Raw genomic sequence first — 21,808 nt, 5'->3', positions numbered from 1 at the left:
CCACCAAGAAACTGTATTTTCCAAAAAGCCCAAACAGCTTTGCTTACCTGCAAGATTTGCACGTAAACTTGGTGGGGCTCTGTCAGCTTCATGCCATTGACCTCAATGTATTGAAAGGGAGGAACATCATTTGCTTGGGCGGCCTGCTGCAGGCCACGTATCACCTCATGCACAGTGGCAGTCTTTCCTGTCCCAGGGACCCCGGAGATGTACATGCACCTAGGCAAGAAGGGAAGACTTGTGGGCTAGGTCTGTGCCAGCTGCCTCACGCTATCACCAGGCAGGAGTGTGGGAATGTGTGCCGAAGGAAGGACTGGGACCCCTGCCATGTGAGGTGGGGGCAGTGAGGGCCACCCTGGAAGCTGGTTAGAGCAGGACCTGTTTACATAGAATCATGCATTCCACAAGCAATGCTATGTGCAAACTGCCCACCCAAAGAAGGCCAGTTTCATTTTCTCTGAACGACAGAATTTCTGTTCCCATAGAATTACTTTGAAAACAAAAGCTACTTCAGAAGCTTCAGGCTTCCAGAATGATTTTACCTGTCCTCCTGACACTGGAGACAGACCCCTTGGTTGAATTACAGCACCTGAGGCGGTGTACCAGCAGGGGCCTTCTGCCCTGACCAGGCTGCCTGCCTCAGCATGACTCACCCTCCAGTCTGGTCAAGGAGTTTGCTTTCGACAAAGTTGTAGATGTCTTGGAATTCCTGTTCCCGACAGGGGAGAGACTCAGGCACCGCAGAAACATGCAGCCTACAGTTGGTGGTAAATGAGGGAAAAGGAGGACTTTAGGAGCATTTCACCATCTACTCAGTAATAAATGGAAAAGACTTATCTATAGTTTCTATATGGAACCTCAAGCACAAAAGCAAGGCAATGCCTTCATTCTCAAATCTCTTCATTTGGCCGCATAATCCCTTTCTCTACCCAAATCACCCAACTCAGTAGTTCTAACCAAGGGCACATATCCCCTGGGGAGATGTCCCCAAATCTCATGGGTGGACCTCATCTCACAAGAGACTCTGACTCAGTTGTTCAGACAGGATCTAGGCTTTATGCATTTTGAAAGGTCCCCACGTAGTTCTAAAGGGTACCAGAACTGAGAAGTAGTGTCCTGATAATCACTTCCCATCCCTGAGACGATGGTGGCAGTAGTCTGGAAACTTACTCCTTCTAGAACCTGTCCACATAGCTCACCTAGACACTGCTTGAGAGGTTTCTTCTTTCTAAACGCACATGTTCATTTTACTCTCTACCTTTATTATGTACATGAATGACTGCAAGTTACTCCCATTTCATGTGAATGAAAGCAGAGGCCCCATTTCTGCCTGTCTGAAAGGGGCCCCAAGCAGCGTCACCTTAGCCGGGCCTCCTCCAGCATGCTGGCTGGCTCCTGGGCAGCCAGGTTTCGGCTGCGGATCCGTGGAGTGGCATGATGTGGTGTTCTAGGCTTGGGCTGTATTCAAAAAAGAGAACATATTTCAGAAGGAAAAAACAAAGCAAAACCCCATTCAGGACACATCAGCAAATCTGATTCATGATGTTCTGATAAAAAGAGGTGAGGAGGGGCCAGCCCGGTGGTGCAGCAGTTAAGTTCGCACGCTCTGCTTCTTGGCGGCCCGGGGTTCGCTGGTTCGGATCCCGGCTGCGGACATGGCACCGCTTGGCAAAAGCCATGCTGTGGTAGGCATCCCACATATAAAGTAGAAGAAGATGGGCATGGATGTTAGCTCAGGGCCGGTCTTCCTCAGCAAAAAGAGGAGGATTGGCAGTAGTTAGCTCAGGGCTAATCTTCCTCAAAAAAAGAGGTGGGGAATTCCTCTTAGTTCCTTCCTGTATAAAGTACCAAGATTCTCCCTTTCTCTCCTCACATCACACATACACTTTGTTCATAGTCCAAACAAGACTTCTTATTTCTAATTTATATATAGTATTAGGATTTTAAAATAATGTCAATCTGAGCAAAGAATGAATATAAGTATGGATTAACTATTATTTAAATATAAAATATTATCTTGAAAGAAAGACAAGAAATTATGTAATTCTAACTACTCTGCCCAAATCCAGGGTAGACTAGGAGGAATTAACTGGGTTTGATTCACAGGATCCTCCTCTAGATTTCTTTGAAAATACGGTCAAACTGTAGCTCAGAACTTCTGCAATCCACAATACAGTAGTCATGCACCACACAACGACATTTCAAGTCAAAGACGGACTGCACATACGATGGTGGTCCCATAAGATCAGCACCATATAGCCTCGCTGTGTAGTAGGCTGTACCATCCAGGTTTGTGTAAGTACACTCTATGATGTTCGCACAATGATGAAATTGATGCCAGCCCTGATATCAGTTCCCACACGTTAAACCCAGCATATGTGGAGTTAAAACCAAAGCACTCTTTCTCTGCTTTCTCCCTGGCTCTCTGGCTCCAGAATCCACTCTCCACCATGGAGACAGACACAGCCAAGGACAGCCACCTGGATTCCTTATCATCCCCTCCTCCTCCCTACAAGCCCTGTCCCAAGGCTGAACGCAGGCTGGTGGGAAAGCTCGACCAGCAAGACCACTGACTCCCTCCACCTCTCTACATGCAGCCACATTCCTCACAAACCTTTAAAACGCCTTGCCTTCCCTCTTTCTGGGAGACGAGATGAAATGAGATAAATTTGAGGGCTCATTCTCATCTGCTGGCTGATATCACCCAAAATAAAAACCCTTTCCTTGCCATAAGCCTGACGTTCCAGTTTTTATTTGGCCCCTCTTGTGTGGTCAGTAAAGAACCTATGTTTGTAGGCAGTAACAATCTGGCGAGCCAGCCAGGAGGCTCTTGCCCGTGGCTCCGTGGCCCCCAGGCTGACCGGGATTTCCTAGGAAGCAGTCTAGCAGCTGCCTAGGTGATTTGCCCTAGGGACTGTCCACAGTACTTTCTATCTGGCCTGGCACCGCTGACCCTGGGCACATTTCCCTACGGCAAGGAAACAAGTCCTAGATTTGTTTGTTTGTTTTTCCTTCCGGTGAGTCAACGGACTCGGAATCGATGGACTGTGAAATAGGATAAGTCACCTCAGGGACACTCGTGAATTTCCTTCCTCTCCTCTGGGGTCCCTTCCATTCTTGGAGGGGCCATCTGGGGTCCTTTCTGTTCATGGAGGGGTCATCTGGGTGGGCATTCCGAATGGGAACAGTTGTAGGGCTTTCTACCCTCAATCTGGGACTGTTTCACTGGCACCTGGCTTTTCTGTGTCTGGATCTGTGTATCTGTCTCTGTATATTGGCATGGTAAACATGCTTTCTGTCCCCAAGTACAGCCCACTGGAGCTGATTCCAAGTACATGGTCTAATTATAGTCATAAACCAAAATCTAAAAGGGATGATTTTCTTTTGTAACACTGCATGGCCACCATATTCTTTTAACTCCCGAGAGAAAATGGGCAAACAATGGATCCTTAAGTTGGAAAATTTTAGAGAGCTCTTGTCATAAACAGCTGTTTTATTGGTACCTATGAAAAGACCAAATTAAAAGGAAAATACAATGACTAGTCTTAAAAACTTAATCAAACTTGGGGTCCCAGCTTCTTCTTGTGGTTTTACAGATGCTCATGAAAACATTAAGTTAACAAAGAGAAATCAAAAAAGGAAGAGTCACAGGACTCATCCCCACAGGATGGAAATCTTTAACTAGTTATTAAAAAGGAAAATGGGATAACTAGAACAGACATAAATAAAGTTAAAACAAAGGTTTTATTAAAACAGTGCCTAAGGTTAGAGGGGCCTAAAGGAGCACCCCCCCCCCCCCGCAATGGTCCCCCAACGTTTAAGGACATCAGACAAACCTGTTCTATTCATGCCAGTTTGAAAAAATTTTAAAAGGTCAGAAAGCAGAAATCACAGTGAAAAACCTGACCAGCAATTGTTTATTACAACAGTTAGGCTGCTAAGGTTAGTAAAACTATAAAGATTAAAGTGTTTAAGCTAATATTACATGAAGAGGTTATGTCAACTTTGCCTGAATTTTTTTGGGGAATAAATGTTTATGTCTGGCTGAGAATGCTTTCCCTACATAATACTGTAGTACTGAAACTTGTTAATGGAATTCTATGTTATAATTAAAAGCATAAGAGTTGGTAAAATTAGGGGCCGGCTCCGTGGCCGAGTGGTTAAGTTTGCGTGTTCTGCTGCGGCAGCCCAGGGTTCGGATTCTGGGCGCGGACATGGCACTGCTTGTCAGGCCATGTTGAGGTGGCGTCTCACATCCCACAACTAGAAGGACGTGCACCTAAGATATACAACGGTGTACAGGGGGGGTTTGGGAAGATAAAAGCAGAAAAAAAAAAAAGATTGGCAACAGTTGTTAGCCCAGGTGCCAATCTTTAAAAAAAAAGAGTTGGTAAAATTAAGATATAGTTTTGTAAAATTGGTATATTTAAATGGGCTTTATGTAAAATAATTACATCTCTTTTGCCCCACTGTATTATAGATTATGTTGCGGGGATAAACATTATGTCTCACTGGGGAACGTTTCCCCTGCCTGATATTGTAAGATCATATAAATCTGCCCTTCAGGCAATGTTAATTAAACATGCTAAAGGAGATCTCACTTTAGAATGGCCAAAATGGGGCAATTTCAGTTTACCCAAACTGATGTATGCAATTGGAAAAAGCCTTACAACGGGAGGTTTGTTTTAATCTTTTGAGGCTTCTAAATCAAATCAGAAATACTTTACTGCCTCTTTAAGAAAAAATAATTGAGTAATTAAACATGCCAGCAGCCAAAGCCAAATCTGCTGCTTCTCTCTCTTCTCTTGCTGAGATTCGCCACTTCAACTCCCAAAAATTGCTGATCTAAAATTAAACAAGTGAAAATAAGTAAACTTTTGAGATAATTTGGAATTTTAATGGCCATTCTGGGGAACCTCTGTTTCAGATGAGTCCACCTTAAGGGTCACCCTTAAAAGAGAGGATTCAAAATCTCTCATAATTGAATCCAGTCTTTAATTAATATACAGTACCTTCTAAAAGACAAAGTTATTTAACATAATATAAAATAATCTTTGGTAAATAAAAGCCTGTTTAAGTTTGCTGGTTTGATTTAAAATAAGCATGTCCCCAGGCTTATCAGCACTGGCTATGATGCAGACATACAGCCTGGGTTTACCGGTCAAATGAGCTCACGTCATCTCTTACAAAATTCGTCAGCAAGAGGAATAACTCAGAATATTAGCTGGTTTTGTTTATTGTCTCATGAGGTTTTTATAGACGATCTAAATATAATTGTTGAGAACAGGTAAACTAAATAAATGTAAAAAGATAAGGTTTTGGAGAAACTTTTTAACAATAATTGTTTCATGGTCTGTGTACTTAAAAAACAGCTTCCAAAATCTTTTTGGAAAGAAACTCTATAGTTTTACTGAGTTAAGTTAAATGACATAAGCTGTTGAATATCTGGGTAATTCTTGGATAGGATGGAACACTGAAACATTATTGCTAAACCTGTCTAAGTTTATCTACCTTTGGCTTCTTATTAGAGAGAAACTAAAGTATTTGGATCTATTGATATACACACCTTGTGTTTCATTACTATAAAGTAACATGTTTCTAAAAATTATAAAAGGTATTTGTCAAGCCACAGAATGCTAATGTAAAGAAAAGTTTATAATTGCTTACTTGGATTTTACTTAGAAATTAAGGTTTCTTAGGGTTAAAGATTCTAATTAATATATGTAATTAAAGCTACTGAAAATTAAGAAGAAAATCTTTGTATTCAAGGAAAGTAAAATGTATGTTTTCAGTTAGAAGTTATAAAAAATAAAAGTATTTTTACTTGTTGGGCTAAAGAAAGATAAATTTGTCCTAAAGTACTAGAAGGGAAGAAAGGAAACCTGGCACAAATTCTAAATATAAAAAAGTAAGTTACAAAGCTTTATGAAAGTAAAACTCTGAGGAGTTTTATGCCTGGTCAAGTTGGCTAAGATTAAAGTAAATCCAATTAAGTAAATAAGTTTTAAATGTCAGAAGTAAACTGGTACAAAATTAAAACTTGGTCTTCTCTTTTTTTTTTTTTTTTTAATTTTTTTTTTTTTTTAAAGATTTTATTTTTTCCTTTTTCTCCCCAAAGCCCCCCAGTACATAGTTGCATATTCTTCGCTGTGGGTCCTTCTAGTTGTAGCATGTGGGACGCTGCCTCAGTGTGGTCTGATGAGCAGTGCCATGTCCGCGCCCAGGATTCGAACCAACGAAACACTGGGCCGCCTGCAGCGGAGCGCACAGACTTAACCACTCGGCCACGGGGCCAGCCCCTGGTCTTCTCTTTTTTAAAAAAACAACTTTCCTAAACTTTTAGTCTGTTCTTGGTAAAAAAAAAAAAAAAAAATTATACAAGGTTTTTTCTTTGAGTAGTCTACCAGAATAAGGATTATGTTTAATCAAAATAAATTTCCTATATGATGTACATCCAAAAGCTACAAAAAATAAATAAATAAAATTTCCTATATTGTTTTTATCAGGTCCTTAAACACAGACGCTAGCTTTTCTTACAACTATTTAATTCTCTAAAATTCTTTAGCTGTCATGGTGGTTAAAGGGATAATTAAACATTGCTTCATGGGGATCTATGATATTGTATGGATAAATGTTATTGATATAAATGTTTAAAAATTGTATACCATTACTAAAATTCTGATCTGTTCTGATTGTCAGCGACAATTCTGGTTATTATCTCAAGGTATTATATGTCACAAGAATGGTTAAGTCTTTGCTAATTGCCATTTTAAAATACTTTATTATTTACAGACAGTTGTTTTACTCTGATATCTTTGCAAATATGTTTCATCTTCAGAGAAATTCATGGAAAGGACTTTGGTGCTTACTCTAAAGTACAGGTTTCTGATAAACTTTCAGATCATAAAACTACACTGGGTAAGAAATTGCAGAACTCTAACAGAAAAACTGATGACGTCATAAAACCGCTGACAGAAGATTAAGATCAAGAACCAATTACATAGGAATGAATAAACTGATAGGGATGATTATAATTTTTATGGCTTTTTGCTTAAAATATTGCTGATTTCTTAATGTTTTATATTTTCTTTTGTCAGGTTTAAGGAAATCTTTTCCTCTTTTCTCTTATGCTAGGACTTATAACAATTTAATAAAATTATACATTTGTAAACAAAATTAAGACATTTATCTTTTTCTCCCTATCTGATCTCTCCAGAATTTAAAAATTCCTGATGAATAAGTATTCTTATTTTCATGGCTATATAGTTGTTTGCATAAGTTCAATAAGAATCCGTTCTTATAACAGGACACAACTGGAAACACTGCTTATAATACCAAGGCTTTGACTGGCATGTAATATTTGAAAAAAAAAATACAGCCTCAGATATGACCAGACAGCTTTTGAGGAACAAAGGTTGACTTTCTGGAATAGAGCCACTTGGAAATATTGGCCTGGTACCTTGATTATGGTTCCCAGTAACCGGGTATGGTTGAGTAAAGAATGTCACTCCCTCTGGCAGGTGCAAAGAACCCCAGGATATTTGGGGGATCTTGCAAAGAGAGGAATTCACCCAAATCTGTAGGTACTGTAGGCAAAATCTGATGACAAGTTCTTGGTCTGGCCTTCCTGGTCTTGAGAGGCCCTTAAAGTTCAATCTGATATTCCTTATAAAAGGAAAAGCAAAGCAGATTTAAAAGAGCCTACATGATCAGTTGCTATTCTTGCTGTACGTATGTAAATAATTGGGCCAAGTTTATTAAAACTAGACTTATTTTGTAAACCAGTGGGTCTTAAATTTGTCTAGCTTTGGTAAAAATGAGGGTGATTTTAGAGAGAAAAATTATGCTTCAGTAAAAACTATAATGCATATTTATAAATATTGGATTTTGGTTCTGTCAATTGTCTTTGAGGTTTTTGTTTTATATCTGTAAACTGAACTAGATCCTGAATTCTTCTAGTCTCCTTAAATATCTGAAATAACAAATCTCCAAACTAATGTTTTCCGTTTTTTCCATAATTTTCACTTGAAATCATTAAAAACTAAATCTGCCCTTTTTCCTGAAGCCTTACAAACTGCAGCTGGACAACTTGATATAAACTTAAGAGAGATTCATGTCTGCTGCTGTGTAAGCCACTCAAAATTGGTAACTGAGTACCTGATGACACCATCAGAGACAATTCAAACTGCAAAAGATGCTTTGACCCTGACTTCTAGGAATCTCGATTGGCTGTCCCCTGGGCTCAGAAACTGGTTCATAATTTGCTCCAACCATTAACATTGTCTTTTCTTTTTGTTTCTCTAGAAATGCTTCTTATTAACTACCTGGTTACTTACTTACGTGTACAGGCCCAACTTTGGGAGCCCACCTGCATCACTGCCTTATTAAAAGACTGGTTCAATGAGATGAAACAACCTATGCCCCAATTCAGGAGGAAGTAGCTAGATAGGTCATCACCCCAAATCCCTCAAGATTGAGAAATGAACATAAAAGAGGGGGGAATTGATGCCGGCCCTGATATCAGTTCCCCTAAATTAAACCCAGCATATGTGGGGTTAAAACCAAAGCACTCTTTCTCTGCTTACTCCCTGGCTCCAGAATCCACCATCTGCCATGGAGACAGACACAACCAAGGACAGCCACCTGGATTCTATATCATCTTCTCCTCCTCCATGTAAGCAGCCTCCCAAGGCCAAACGCAGGCTGGCGGGAAAGGTCTGACCAGCAAGACCACCACTCCCCCAACCTCTCCACAAGCAGCCACATTCCTCACAAACCTTTAAAACCCCTCACCTACCCTCTTTTGAGTAGATGAGATAAAACGAGATAAATTTGAGGGCTCACTCTTGTTTCCTGGCTGATATCACCCGAAATAAAAACCCTTTCCTTGCCATAAGCCTGGCATTCCAGGTTTTATCTGGCCCCTCTTGTGTGGCAGGTAAAGAACCTATGTTTGTAGGCAGTAACAAAATCACCTAAGAAGGCATTTCTCAGAATATAGCCCCTTCATCAAGCGACACATGACTATACTTGGAAAAACCTCAACAGATTTTCCCACACCAAAACCCAGGGTCACTCCTCAGCCTAGGCTAACAGCCCTATTCTCTTTTCCCTTGTTACTATCTCACTAGCGCAGGCCTGATACCCCATCTTCAAGGTGTTTCCACAAAGCACTCCCTTCTGTGGGGGCATTTCACCCACCCACCCTCCACTTCCAGCTGTAGAGTGGTAATCTTGCCACCTCTTCCTCAGACAGAAAGCACTCAGACCTGGTCTGCTTAGAGGTTTTACATCTATTAACTTTGGAGAAAACAGGAAAGGAAGAACAAAACCTTGCTGAGAAGGTATCAAAAAACTTGGTGGACTTTTGCTCTTTTTTATTATGCTAAAGAACCCCAACACCCTATATGTCTTCTTCTGGGTGGGACCCAGGAGATGTAATCAAACCAGAACACTGGTGAGCTATTTGTATAATAAGACACTCCAGGCATGACTGCCTCTATCCAAATGTAACCTATTGGATTTCCTTCCCTATGGGTCTTTTGTTGACTTCAACTCAAGCCCAATCACGTTTTTCTTGATATGGAAAAATGGAGATCAGCTTTAGATAAAGTCTCCTAATTAGGCATTTCCAAACTGTGTTCCAAAGAACAAGATGCTCCATGAAAAAGTTTCCTGGTCAAAGACTCATGCACTAATGTTCTCTTGGAAGGTCACAATAACAATAAATTAATGTCCTTGAGAAGCCATGTGATAATGAAACGAGTTTAACTTCGTTTAATCCAAACACTTCCCAAACACATCTGAACATGGAAAGACCCTCTTTTCTTAGAAGCTTTCAGCGTCCTGCTAAAATTCCGCAGGAGACAAGAGATGCCCATTTATCCCTTCCCTCTCACCATTACACAGTTCACTACCAATCTCTAGTGGTGCTCCCTGTCTCTCAGGTGTATCAAGTGGCACAACACCACCACCAACGTGGCTGGGGGCCCTGGACTCAGTACCCACCGAGCACTGATTATGCACACAGCACTCTGCTAGCTGTCGTGGGAAATGCACAGATGAGGAGTCAGTTCTTGTCCTTCCCTCAGGAGGCTCAGCTCTCGGCCATTTGGTCTGATATCTAAAAAAAATCTTAAGCCTCAAAAAAGACTGTCTACTGGATTCATTTCCAGTCCTACAGTTCACCTGGATCCTTTCCTCCATGAATATTCCAAGTGGAATAGATTTGAACATGATAGAGCTGTGCTCAGAATCCAGTTGTTACTAATAGTGTGACCTCAGCAATCACAATTTTAAAATTAAAATTATAAATTTTAATTAAGGGCCATCACAATTTTTAAAATAAGACACTAGGCCTAAAAGAAACTTACAGTTTTCTTTGGTGTCTTGGAGGGGGTCTGTAAGGACAGCTTTGTGGAAGAGCGGAGGTTCCTGGACGCACCACTGGGTGTCCTTGGAAGCGGTGACGTGGAATCTTCTTCCTCTTCACTGCTGGAGTCTGGAATCTCTGCTGCTGGCAGAAACTCTTCATCTTCTGAGTCACTTTCACTCTTACCTAAAAACCTGAATGGTGGATTAGACATACTGCAGAGTCTTTCCTGCGACCAAGCAACATAGGATGCGCCCACCTCCTTGGGCCCTTGTTACTGAGATGCTCTGCTAAGGGCTTCATTTATGTTATCTCATTAAACCCCTCAACAACTTTGTGACTTGTCTATTATTATTCCCATTTTACAGATGAGGAAACTGAGGCTTAGAAAGGTTAAGTAACCTTCCCAAGGTTACACAGATAGTAAATGACAAAGTTGAGGTTCAATTCCAAGTCTATCAGAATCAAAGTTCATGCTCTTAGGCACCCTACTAACATTCCTGCTGGCTGTGATGCTTATGGGAGCCACTAAGCCCAGGGCCTATTTCTCGCCCCTTTCAAACTACGACATTTATGTTAAAGTAACATAAATTACAGAATACTAGGTAAAAGGTGGAATTCAGTGGATGAGCAAATAATAGACAAGAAATTAAGAGGCTTTAAGAAATTGGATTATCGTTGGGGCTAGCCTGGTGGTGTAGTGGTTAGGTTTGCACACTCCACTTTGGCAACCTGAGGTTTGCAGGTTCAGATCCCAGGCATGGACCTACATGCCACTCATCAAACCATGGTGTGGCAGCATCGCACACACAAAAAAAATAGAGGAAGATTGGCACAGATGTTAGCTCAGCAACAATCTTCCTCAAGCAAAAAGATCAGCAACAGATGTTAGCTCAGGGCCAATCTTCCTCACCAAAAAAAAAGAGAGAGGGAGAAATTAGAGTATGGGTATCATAGACGGCAGTGATAAATGCTTTTGTGTCTGCTAACAAGCAGTCTTACCGAAGCTGCTGCTTAATCTGATTTAAAGTCAAGAGGGAACTCTTTCTGCTGGTATGATGGCGACTAGAGACAGCTTCATCCTGAGCTTCTGGTTCTTCAGCCTCCCTGCAAGATATCACAGAAAGGTTATAGGCAGCAGTCTGGGCACTAGCGACCAGCAGCAGGCACTAGAAGATAGTCAGGCGGCCTGACTGGCTCCTATTCCTCTCACAGCTACTTTGGAAGGAGCTAGTCACATTTTGCTAAAAAGGTGATCATTGAAGTTTGACTCAAACTCAGAAATCAAAGTTTGCCTAAAGCTTATAATTTAAATCAGTCTCACCACCTCCCCAACTAGAGACTAGAATATACTAATCCCAGGCAGAGTTTCTCGTCCTTTTCGGTTTCTGATCCATCTACGAATTTACTGCCCACCCAGGCTCAACGTTAGCAGAAATGCAGCTATATATTCAATACAAAGTATTTATCAAGCAAACCTATTATGGGCCAGGAGCTGGAGTTTCCAAACAGGAAACACTGAAATGTGTAATTTCTGGCTTAGCACCTTATTTGTGCAGTTCCTTATTGGCAAACATTACCTAGTGTCAAACTGCAAAGTTTGTTCTAAATGCATTATCTTCTTGTATATGTATATATCTGAAAATGGCTTCCACTTAAAAAAGAAAACAAAAGGGGCCAGCCCCATGGCCGAGTGGTTAAGTTCGCATGCTCCCTTTCGGCGGCCCAGGGTTTTGCTGGTTTGAATCCTGGTGGTGGACATGGCACTGTTCATCAAGCCATGCTGAGGCAGCGTCCCACATGCCACAACTAGAAGGAGCCACAACTAAAAATACACAACTGTGTACCAGGGGGCTTTGGGAGAAAAAGGAAAAATAAAATCTTAAAAAAAAAAAAAAAGAAAGAAAACAAAAAACTAAGAAACTGACTGTTAAAATGTGGCAAAGATCCACAGCAAGTAACGAAATCCAGGACTGTAGAACAATTCAGCCTTGGGAAACTATTTTCTGGAGCAGTGACCCCCAACGAACCACTGGGTATATCAGAACCATCCAGAGAGCATTTCAAAAATGCAGATTCCTAGGCCTGACACTGCGATTGAGTCACTACATCCAGAAGCATGTCAGAAATCTGTATTTTGGAAAAGCTCCCCAGTGGTTCTGCGACACAGATTCGTGACCCACTGCTCTAACTTTACCAACTGTGGCCCACACACTTCACATCACGTGGAGGATCTCAATCTGCTCTGCGGGGGGCAGGGTAATGTCCCCGGTCACCTCTTTCTGATGTTTTCTGGTATCAGAATCACAGAAGGCACCATGGAGGATCTCCGTCCCCCTCTGGTGGGGGTAAGTCTTCTTTCCTCACTAAGCACCGTGGTTTTCAAGGCTGGGACTCGGGGTCTCAGGGTCATATGACGTTCAGCTGAAACTTTCTTGTCATCTTTGGCACAAGAGCGTCGTTGAATCTCCCCAGTTTTCTCGGGGGCTTTCCGAGCTGGAGACGGGGTCTGAAGTCCATCAGGCTGAGACCTCTTAGAAGGTGAGGTGATTTCAGAGAGGGCCGCTTTCCGTTTAGTTCTTCTGGGAGAATCCGGCGAGGCCCATGAAGTCTGCCGGGAAATCCTGGTGTTAGGTGTCCTGGGGGAACCTAAGCCCAAGAGAAATCACCATAGACAATGTGTGAATTTTATAACTTGCACTACACACATCTCCCATCTCTTTATAAATAAATTCATTCACTGAAGTTATACAAAGACATGAGTTATCCACATTTTGAATTATTCCATGCTTTCTTTCCTCAGGCCAGGTAGCTCTTATTATTTTTAGTCTCTCTCCTAAATTCCATGGCTGATTTTCCTCATTAGAACCATAAGTGAACTGTTAGGTCAGCTCTTGTGGATAACTGTTCAGCAGTTAGACTTCCCTGAAGTAATCTACCAGAACAGTGGTTCTCAACCAGGGGTGATACTGCACACCCTCAGCCCCCATTCAATAGCATTTGAAAAAGTGTATACCAGTGGCTCTGCTGAGTAACACCAAGGCCTGGATTTTTCTCAACCCACATTATATCCACCAATGGAGAGAAGATGGATTGCTGGGGGCAGTCACCTGGGTGCTGTGAATACACAGAACCACGTCTGGATTTGCTCCTCTCTCGCCACGACCAAAGGCACCAAGAACCCCAGCCATTCATTCAGATATCAACTGAGCTGTTAAAATGGCAAGATATGCGCCACGTGCCAGGAGGAAACAAAAGCTGAACGAGACTCCATCCTGGTCCCCATACACGAGACATCTGGTCTAAAAGGGGACATGATACACGTGAACGCTTACAATATGAAGGAAAATAATTATCCCAAGGTATCTAAGTGCTTGTAACTATGGCTTCTGAGAAAGACCTTGAAAGAAAGGCAACGTTTCAACAGAGTTGAAAGGGGAAGGATGGGGATATTGAGGAAAATCAATGAGATGAATGTGAGCTAAGGAATGACGCAGGAAAGCACCGGGCACAGAGGAGTTCACTCTAGTCACAGTGCATGGCATGTGGGGAAGAGCTGCAGATAAGGCTAGAAGACCATCCACACCTGTGTGGTAAATATGAGGGCAACTCACGGCTAGATTAACATAAAATGCCCCAATGTCCTGCTCTCCCTCATAGCTCATAGTCCCATCTTTCTGTCAAAAACAATTCACCCAAAATATTTTCATTATATCCTCCCTCCTCTAATTATGTAACTATGTCAAGCCTAAATTTCTTACCCTAACTTTCAAGGTCCTGCAAAATCAACAGTCAAAAAATACTGCAATTGGGGCCAGCCCAGTGCTCTAGTGATTAAGCACACCCATTTCACTTCGGCAGCCCAGGGTTCAGTTTTGGATCCTGGGCACGGACCTAGCACTGCTTGTCAAGCCGTGCTCTGGTGGCATCCCATATAAAAAAAAGAGGAAGGTTGGCACAGAGGTTAGCTCAGCGACAATCTTCCTCAAGCCAAAAAGAGAAGATTGGCAACAGATATTAGCTCAGGGCCAACCCTCGTCACACACACACACAAAAATTGCAATTATTTCTAAATGGTAATATTACAAATTACTTCTTTAGTAATCTTTCTGCATTTCCCAAATGTCTTATATATCTGTATTCAGCTCCTAAATACACATTGTACTAAGGAGCCATCAAGAATACAAATAACTTACACCCAACGTACATGGCACATACACAAAAATTCAAAAGGACTAATGACATGGTGCCAGCCTGGTGGCACAGCGGTTAAGTTCGCATGTTCCGCTTCAGCAGCCTGGGGTTCACCGGATCCCAGGTGTGGACATGGCATCGCTTGGCAAGCCATGCTGTGGTAGGCATCCCACATAAAGAGTAGAGGAAGATGGGCACGGATATTAGCTCAGGGCCAGTCTTCCTCAGCAAAAAGAGGAGGATTGGCAGCAGATGTTAGCTCAGTGCTAATCTTCCTCAAAAAAAAAAGAAAAAGACTAATGACACATAACAGGATGAGGATGAGCTCTCAGAACAACCATGGAGTGGCTTTCAAATACATTATAAGTGAAAAAAGTAAGATGGAAAAGAACATACCCAGGATGCTACCCTACTGGGTAAGGAAGAATGGGAAATAAAGTAATATGCATGTTTGTGTATATATACCTGAGTGTGTGCACTTACATACATCTGCTGATCTTTGCAAAAAGAAAACACAGGAAAAGTAAACCAGAAACTAATAAAATTGATTATCTACCAAAGATGTGGTAGAAACAGGGTGCTAGGGTAAAGAAAGCATGGTGCCTCTCTGAGTACACTTGTTAAATAGTTTTGACTCTTTAACAATGTTAATGTTTCACATGTCTGAAAAATTAAATCAAAGATGGGAAAAGCCTTAAAATTAAACAGAAATAAAAGAACCTAACTGTATATCACCAATAATATAACCATCAGAAGAAAAAATTTAATCAAAGGAACTTTATTAGTAGAATATATTCTAAAGGCATAAAGATCTGCAAATAAATGTGGAACTTTACTGCTAAGTTCACTGCTAGTAGCAGTATTGGGAGAGCAATTGTGAAGCTATTTTTGTGCATCAGGATTGCTCGTGGGAACCAGGGTTCTTCTTCCTGGAGAAGGGAGATACAGTTATGGAAGATGGGAAGGAGGGGAGGAACCCTGAGGTATAGATTAGAAGAATCAGTATGAATTCAAGAGTTTAAAATACTATTTCCTAGCTCTTCCACTAGGGATCTAAAAGCAATGTCCCCTTAGTAGCAGAGCTCTTAAAGAAATAGCTGATTACAAGGCTCAGCATCACTAATCCTTAGGGAAACGCAACAATGACCTACCCTCTCACACTCATTAGGATGGCTACAATCCAAATCAGAAAATAACAATTGTTGGTGAGGATGTCGAGAAATCAGAACCCTTGTACACTGTTGGTGGGAACATAAAATGGTACAGCTGCTATGGAAAAGAGTATGGTGGTTCCTCAAAAAATTAAAAATGGAATTACTGAAGCCGGCCTGGTTGACATAGCAGTTAAGTTCACGCACTCTGCTTTGGCAGCCTGGGGTTCACAGGTTTGTATCCTGGGCGCAGACCTACACACCGCTCATCAAGCCATGCTGTGGTGGCATCCCACATACAAAATAGAGGAAGACTGGAACAGATGTTAGCAACAATCTTCCTCAAGCAACAGGAGGAAGATTGGCAACAGATGTTAGCTCAGGGCCAATCTTCCTCACACACACACACACAAAAGGAATCATCATACGATCCAACGATCTCACTTCTGGGTGTATACCCAAAATGAAAGCAGAGACTTGAGCAGATATCTGTACACCCATATTCCTAGCAGCATTAGTCATAATAGTCAAAAGGTGGAAGCAACCCAAGTGTCCATTCACAGATGAATGGATAAACAAAATGTGGTATATACATACAATGGACTATTATTCAGCCATAAAAAGAAAGAAAATTTTGACACATAATACACATGGATGAACCTTGAGGACATTATGCTAACTTAAATAAACTAGTCAGATAAGATAAACACTGTATGATTCCGCTTATATGCGGTACCTAGAGCAGTCAAATTCAAAGACAGAAAGTAGAATAGTGGTTGCAAGAGGATGGGGGAGGGGAGATTGGGGAGTTATTATTTAATGGTTGGAAAATGATGGTGATGGTTGTATGATAATGTGACTAAATTAATGCCACTAAATTGTACACTTAAAAATGATTAAAATGGTAAATTTTATGTTCTATATACCTCAACACTGTACATGAATGCATATCTCATAATATCCTATTCCTTTAGCCTTAGTGTTGCCCACCATGACCCATTCCACACTTACTGCTGAGCTCCAACCTCTTCCTCGCCCTGGGGGTGACAGGATGGGTAGGAGCTGGGCGAGATTTGGAGCTGGAGTGCCTCGATTCAACCCTTTTGACCGCACGCTCTGCTGTGGTGCAAGAAGGGCTTTCTATGTTCTTAGTCTTGGCTTCCACGGACTTCTGGCATCTAGGGCTGCCTTCTTGTAGCTTTTCCAATTGTGCAAATAGTTCTGGGGATAGTGGGCTGAACTTCTTCTCATTCCAAGATAGTTTCACAAAGAGCGTCTTCTCATTTTTCAGATCCGTAGGTATCACTTCATCTGGGGCTAAAGCTACTACCTGAATAATAGGAAGTATAGATGAATAGGAGGAAATGGAGACAAAAGAGTCAAAGAATGCTCCACGGGAGCCACAATTAAAAGCATTTACATCTGCATCCTTACCTGGAACGTCACTTTTCCAACTAAAGAGGCACAGACATATCTGGAAATACGTCATAGCATATTTCCAGACTCGTCCTCACTGGTATCCATACCCCACCTTGCTTTCTTTTCCAGGCCATTCTATCCACCCACGCCAAATTTCCCCACAGAAACTTCTCTAAGCATGCCCCCCTCCTCAGCAGTCTATAATGGCTCTCCACTATAGTAAAATCAGATTACTCGAACTGATTTTCAACGCCTTCTAAAATCTGGCCCCACTTTACCTCCCGAGTGCTCCATACTCTTCGAAACGACTTTCCATCACTAGTCGAGGTTGCTCGTCACAGTCCTGCTCGTTCCTACCACTGTGCTCCTACCTAAACACCCTCATCCGTCTCTGCCTATCCGAACCTACCCCTCTTCCTGCTTCAACTTCTACATCTGCCTTTCCCTCCTTCACTCATTTAACTCAGAGATAAATTACTTTGTGGTGTGTGTTATGCTGGGCCCACGGATTGGAGAAATCTGATGAGAGACCCAAGTCTCTCTGCACTGCCATTACGCCAGTCACCACGTGACCACACTTCACATCATGTCTAATCCCATTTTGGGGAGTCTGAAGTAGCTTGAGAAATAACTCATATCTTAGTCTCCAAACCAGTGTCTCAATTCATCCATAACTCATAGGAAACTGACTTATCATAAAATCCCATAACACAAATTTGCCGGTACCAACTCACACTCTTTCCACAAGCTGAAGTCCTCATTTAAGCAAGCCTATTCAGCCTCACGACGCTTTATGCCTGCCATAATCAGAGCTAAATATAATTTCCCACTGAGATACGTTTGCTAATTCCTGCTCATCCCTCAGGTCACAACCTGAATGTCACTTCCTTCAGGAGGCTCTTCACACATGGTAAGTGCTCTCAATAAATATTTGTTGAGGGGCCAGCCCGGTGGCACAGCAGTTAAGTGCGCACGTTCCGCTTCTCGGCGGACTGGGGTTTGCCGGTTTGGATCCTGGGTGTGGACATGGCACCGCTTGGCAAAGCCATGTTGTGGTAGGCATCCCACATAAAAATGGAGGAAGATGGGCATGGATGTTAGCTCAGGGCCAGTCTTCCTCAGCAAAAAGAGGAGGAGTGGCAGCAGTTAGCTCATGGCTAATCTTCCTCCAAAAAAAAAATTTGTTGAGATGAAATTGGCAAGCAGAGAAGATGACAAATGAAAAAATTCATTTCTGTGGGGTAAATTAGAGCCGGTAATATCTCTGAGGTCATACAGTTTAGGAGGCAGCCAGAAATAAGCTTCAAGATAGAACTGAGGATCACAGCATCACCTACCTGCACAGGGCCAATGATGGTTTCGGCATTAATGTTGCTGTCACAAGCAGGGTAATCATACCAGAATATCTCCTGGGCAGCAGGCTTCCGGCCCAGCAGATGCTGTTTACAGACAGGGACTTCACAGAATCGGATAAACCACTGTACTCGAGCACGCTTCCTGGAACGAGGCTCAGAACCTAGGAGGGATAGTGGAAAAGGGAAGGTTAAGAAAATTCGCGAACATTTTATTAAGCACTTCTGATGTGCTAGACACCGTGTTAAGCACTTGATAATACTTGGTTAACATATTATCTTTAATCCTCACAATAACCCCACAAGGTGGGTACTATGGCTATCTCCCTTTTACAGGTGAAGAAATCAAGTTATAGGGACCTTAAGTAATTTGTCAAAGGTCACAGGACGAACCAGCAATGATCTGACTCTACCCAGCACCCATGTTCTTTTCACTTTGCTCCACTTCCTAAAGGTGCTATCAGTCATCAAAGAAACTACAAAAAGCAGCTCTAAATTCTACAATTCTACAAAAGAGCAGCAATTCTAATCACAGGCACAGAACAAAACTTGCAAAACAGTGATTATAAAGAAGCCTTCAAACAGCAGCAAAACAAAAACCCCAGCCAGAATCAGCATCATGGGGTCGGCCCAGTGGCGTAGCAGTTATGTTCGCAGGCTCCACTTCAGTGGCCTGCAGTTCACAGGTTTGGATCCTGGGTGCAGACCAAGCCCCACTCATCAAGCCATGCTGTGGCGGCATCCCACATAAAATAGAGGAGGGCTGGCACAGATGTTAGCTCAGCAACAATCTTCCTCAAGCAAAAAGAGGAAGATAGGCAATGGATGTTAGCTCAGGGCCTATCTTCCTCACAAAAAAAAAAAAAAAAATCAAGCATCAGTGACTGAGATGACTTCTGGCAAATGTGTGCTTGCACTCTTTAGCTTTGTCATTATAATACCAGCATTAGCTCCAAGTGAAGGGACATACACTTAGTAGCGCCATCATCATCATCATCGCATCTCTCTTCATTAGCTCTCTTCAGAGAAAAACTGAAGCCACCCAGTAGAGCACTACACAAAGATTCTAAACTCTATACACAAAGGCCCCAAGTTTCTAAAACAAAAGCCCATAGTGCTGACGTGCTCCCCCTGGTGAATGTTGGTTTGATGAGGTTTTCCCCTACACCTGTCAAACAGCCTTCCTATCTTTGTAATGTAAAACATCGTTATCCACTTGCTCTATCAGTTCCTTCTTTTAGGCAGATAAACTGCCACATGACTAACTGCCACGTCATTCTGCTTCCAGCTCTTGGAAGAGACAGTTTTGCATTGTTTCAAAATGCTATCTTTCCCCTTAACCCTCCTTTTGGAGCTCTGCCCCATTCCCACCTTTCTGTACTCTTCCCTGCCTTGCAGAGGGTTAAAAGCTCAGAAAAATCAGTGAGGCTGTGAGTGTGGGCTTGCAAGCTCTGGTCAACACTGCCTTCCCTTTGCTCCTCCAGCCTCAGGGCCAGTAGTGGCTTTGCGCCTACTGAGCTCCGAGAAACACCACCTTTGTTGCTCCAGCCTTTTCAACACTTACACACAAGTCCCTCTGGGTAAAACACTAAAGTGTTTTTGCTTTCTTGACTGAACATCAACTGACACACCTTCCCAATCCAACTTACCTCCGCCCTCAGTAAGAAGCTGCATTTGCAAAATTCATTACTCATTTCCTCACATCAAAATTAAAAGACATGTCTCTATTAGAGTGCAGATCACCTATTTTTTTCTTCCCCCTTCTTCGCGGTTTCATCCTTTCTCTCCACTCCAAAAATCCTGCCTTGATGGTTATTCTTACCCACCCCTAAAAATAACAGAAAAGCTAAATTCTTGAGCCCCTCTATGCCATTTTTACCCAATACCGCTCTTGTGAGTAAAGTTATCTAGATGGAAGAGGGTACAGCAAGCACTTAAGTCACCCCACCTCAGAATCCAGGGTTCACACCCTATACGCTGCTATGAACAGAAGGATCAGCAACTGCCTCTCTTCCCCACCACCTAGCACCTCACAAGCATTCATGACAAGAAATGGTTCCCATTCCAGCCCCAAACTCACCATCTTCAAACAATTCAACCAATTTAGCAACATATGGATTTTCATCATCATTCCCTTCAACCAGCACGAACTGTCCAACGTGGATGTGAAGCTCAGTCGAGCAACCTTCTACCTTCACACTCATTTCTCTGGGAAGTAACAGAGAAAGGGGTTAGGAAATCACCTGGAGGGACCAAGCTCTATAAACACTCTGGGCGCGGAGGAAAGTACTCTCCAACTGGAAAATCCCCTAAATAGTTTCCATCTGCTGACCAATTCTACTGGGAAACCAGTTCACCCAGTTATATGCAAGAGTACATGAAATGGGTTGAATGAATTGTTTTAGCATGAGTGATTAATCCAGAGGCCTTAATATGAATCCTAACTTCTCTCAGTTACTGACAAAGAACAACACAGGCTTTCCCGAGGCATGAAAGCTGCTGGATAACAGTTTCAAATTGTTCAGAGGTCTCTAGGGCTGGGAAGGACATAAAAAGAACATGTAATCCTACCCTGTCACCATGCAGAACCACAAAGAACGCACCTCAAATAGATATGGCATTATCATACATAATAAATTTCAGTAACCTCAAATAACTTCTTCCTCTATCACTAACTGCTGTATTTACGCTATTGCTTTCTTATATCAAACAAAACCTCTCCTTACAATCAATTCCTATTCACTGTCCCTCAATCCTGAATCTGCAGTAACTAGAACAGGCTGGATACAAGTTATTAACAGTTTATCTCGGAGAAGCCACTTTTCTAGGACAACCAAAGGACCCCATCACGCACCTGTAGGTTTGGTGGTGTAGTTTTGGATCCAGCAACGGCCTGCCAACCCACGAATAAGTCTGTCTGCTCTTCATCCTTGTAGAGTAGTACGCCAGGGCTCCTGTGTGCAAAAGTCACTAATTCTGACTTAGGACAACATTCTGATGGATTCTAGGACACAGTCCCTGACTTCAATGAGTTCAGCCTTCTTTTCTGCCCCTGCTACACTCCCACACATTTTAAAGTTAGAAAACATTTTCTTGGAGGAAAATGTCAAGCTCTATGAAGATCAAACATAGGCAATTTAGTATTGTCTGTGTACTATGCCTTATCTTTTCCTATCCAGGTAAACAAGACGGTCAAAACATAAGAAAAGAAACTATAAATGTCAGAAGTACTTTAGAAGGACCTATCAGGCACAGGGCACAATGACAGGTATGAAACATCTAACAACCTGAAAGTAAAAGACACAGTGGCGATACAGCGG

The 21,808-nt window shown here is 42.2% G+C and overlaps 1 protein-coding gene across 1 annotated transcript in view; it reads right to left on the bottom strand.

Annotated features, from left to right (window-relative positions):
- ORC1 (origin recognition complex subunit 1) overlaps positions 1–21,808 on the bottom strand; it is a 35,831-nt gene that overhangs the window by 8,890 nt on the left and 5,133 nt on the right. Inside the window, exons 3-12 of the mRNA XM_008531668.2 lie at positions 21,343–21,442; positions 20,569–20,696; positions 18,474–18,652; positions 16,729–17,047; positions 12,649–13,021; positions 11,375–11,479; positions 10,374–10,566; positions 1,361–1,458; positions 654–755; positions 48–219 (exon numbers count right to left, since the gene is read on the bottom strand). Of these exons, the coding sequence (XP_008529890.1) occupies positions 48–219; positions 654–755; positions 1,361–1,458; positions 10,374–10,566; positions 11,375–11,479; positions 12,649–13,021; positions 16,729–17,047; positions 18,474–18,652; positions 20,569–20,696; positions 21,343–21,416 (1,743 nt within the window). The 5' untranslated portion in view covers positions 21,417–21,442. The remainder of the gene's footprint in view (positions 1–47; positions 220–653; positions 756–1,360; positions 1,459–10,373; positions 10,567–11,374; positions 11,480–12,648; positions 13,022–16,728; positions 17,048–18,473; positions 18,653–20,568; positions 20,697–21,342; positions 21,443–21,808) is intronic.

This window comes from Equus przewalskii, chromosome 2 (genome assembly GCF_037783145.1).
Source record: "Equus przewalskii isolate Varuska chromosome 2, EquPr2, whole genome shotgun sequence".
NCBI classification, from domain to species: Eukaryota; Metazoa; Chordata; class Mammalia; order Perissodactyla; family Equidae; genus Equus; species Equus przewalskii.
This window is presented reverse-complemented; position numbering and strand designations above follow the sequence as displayed.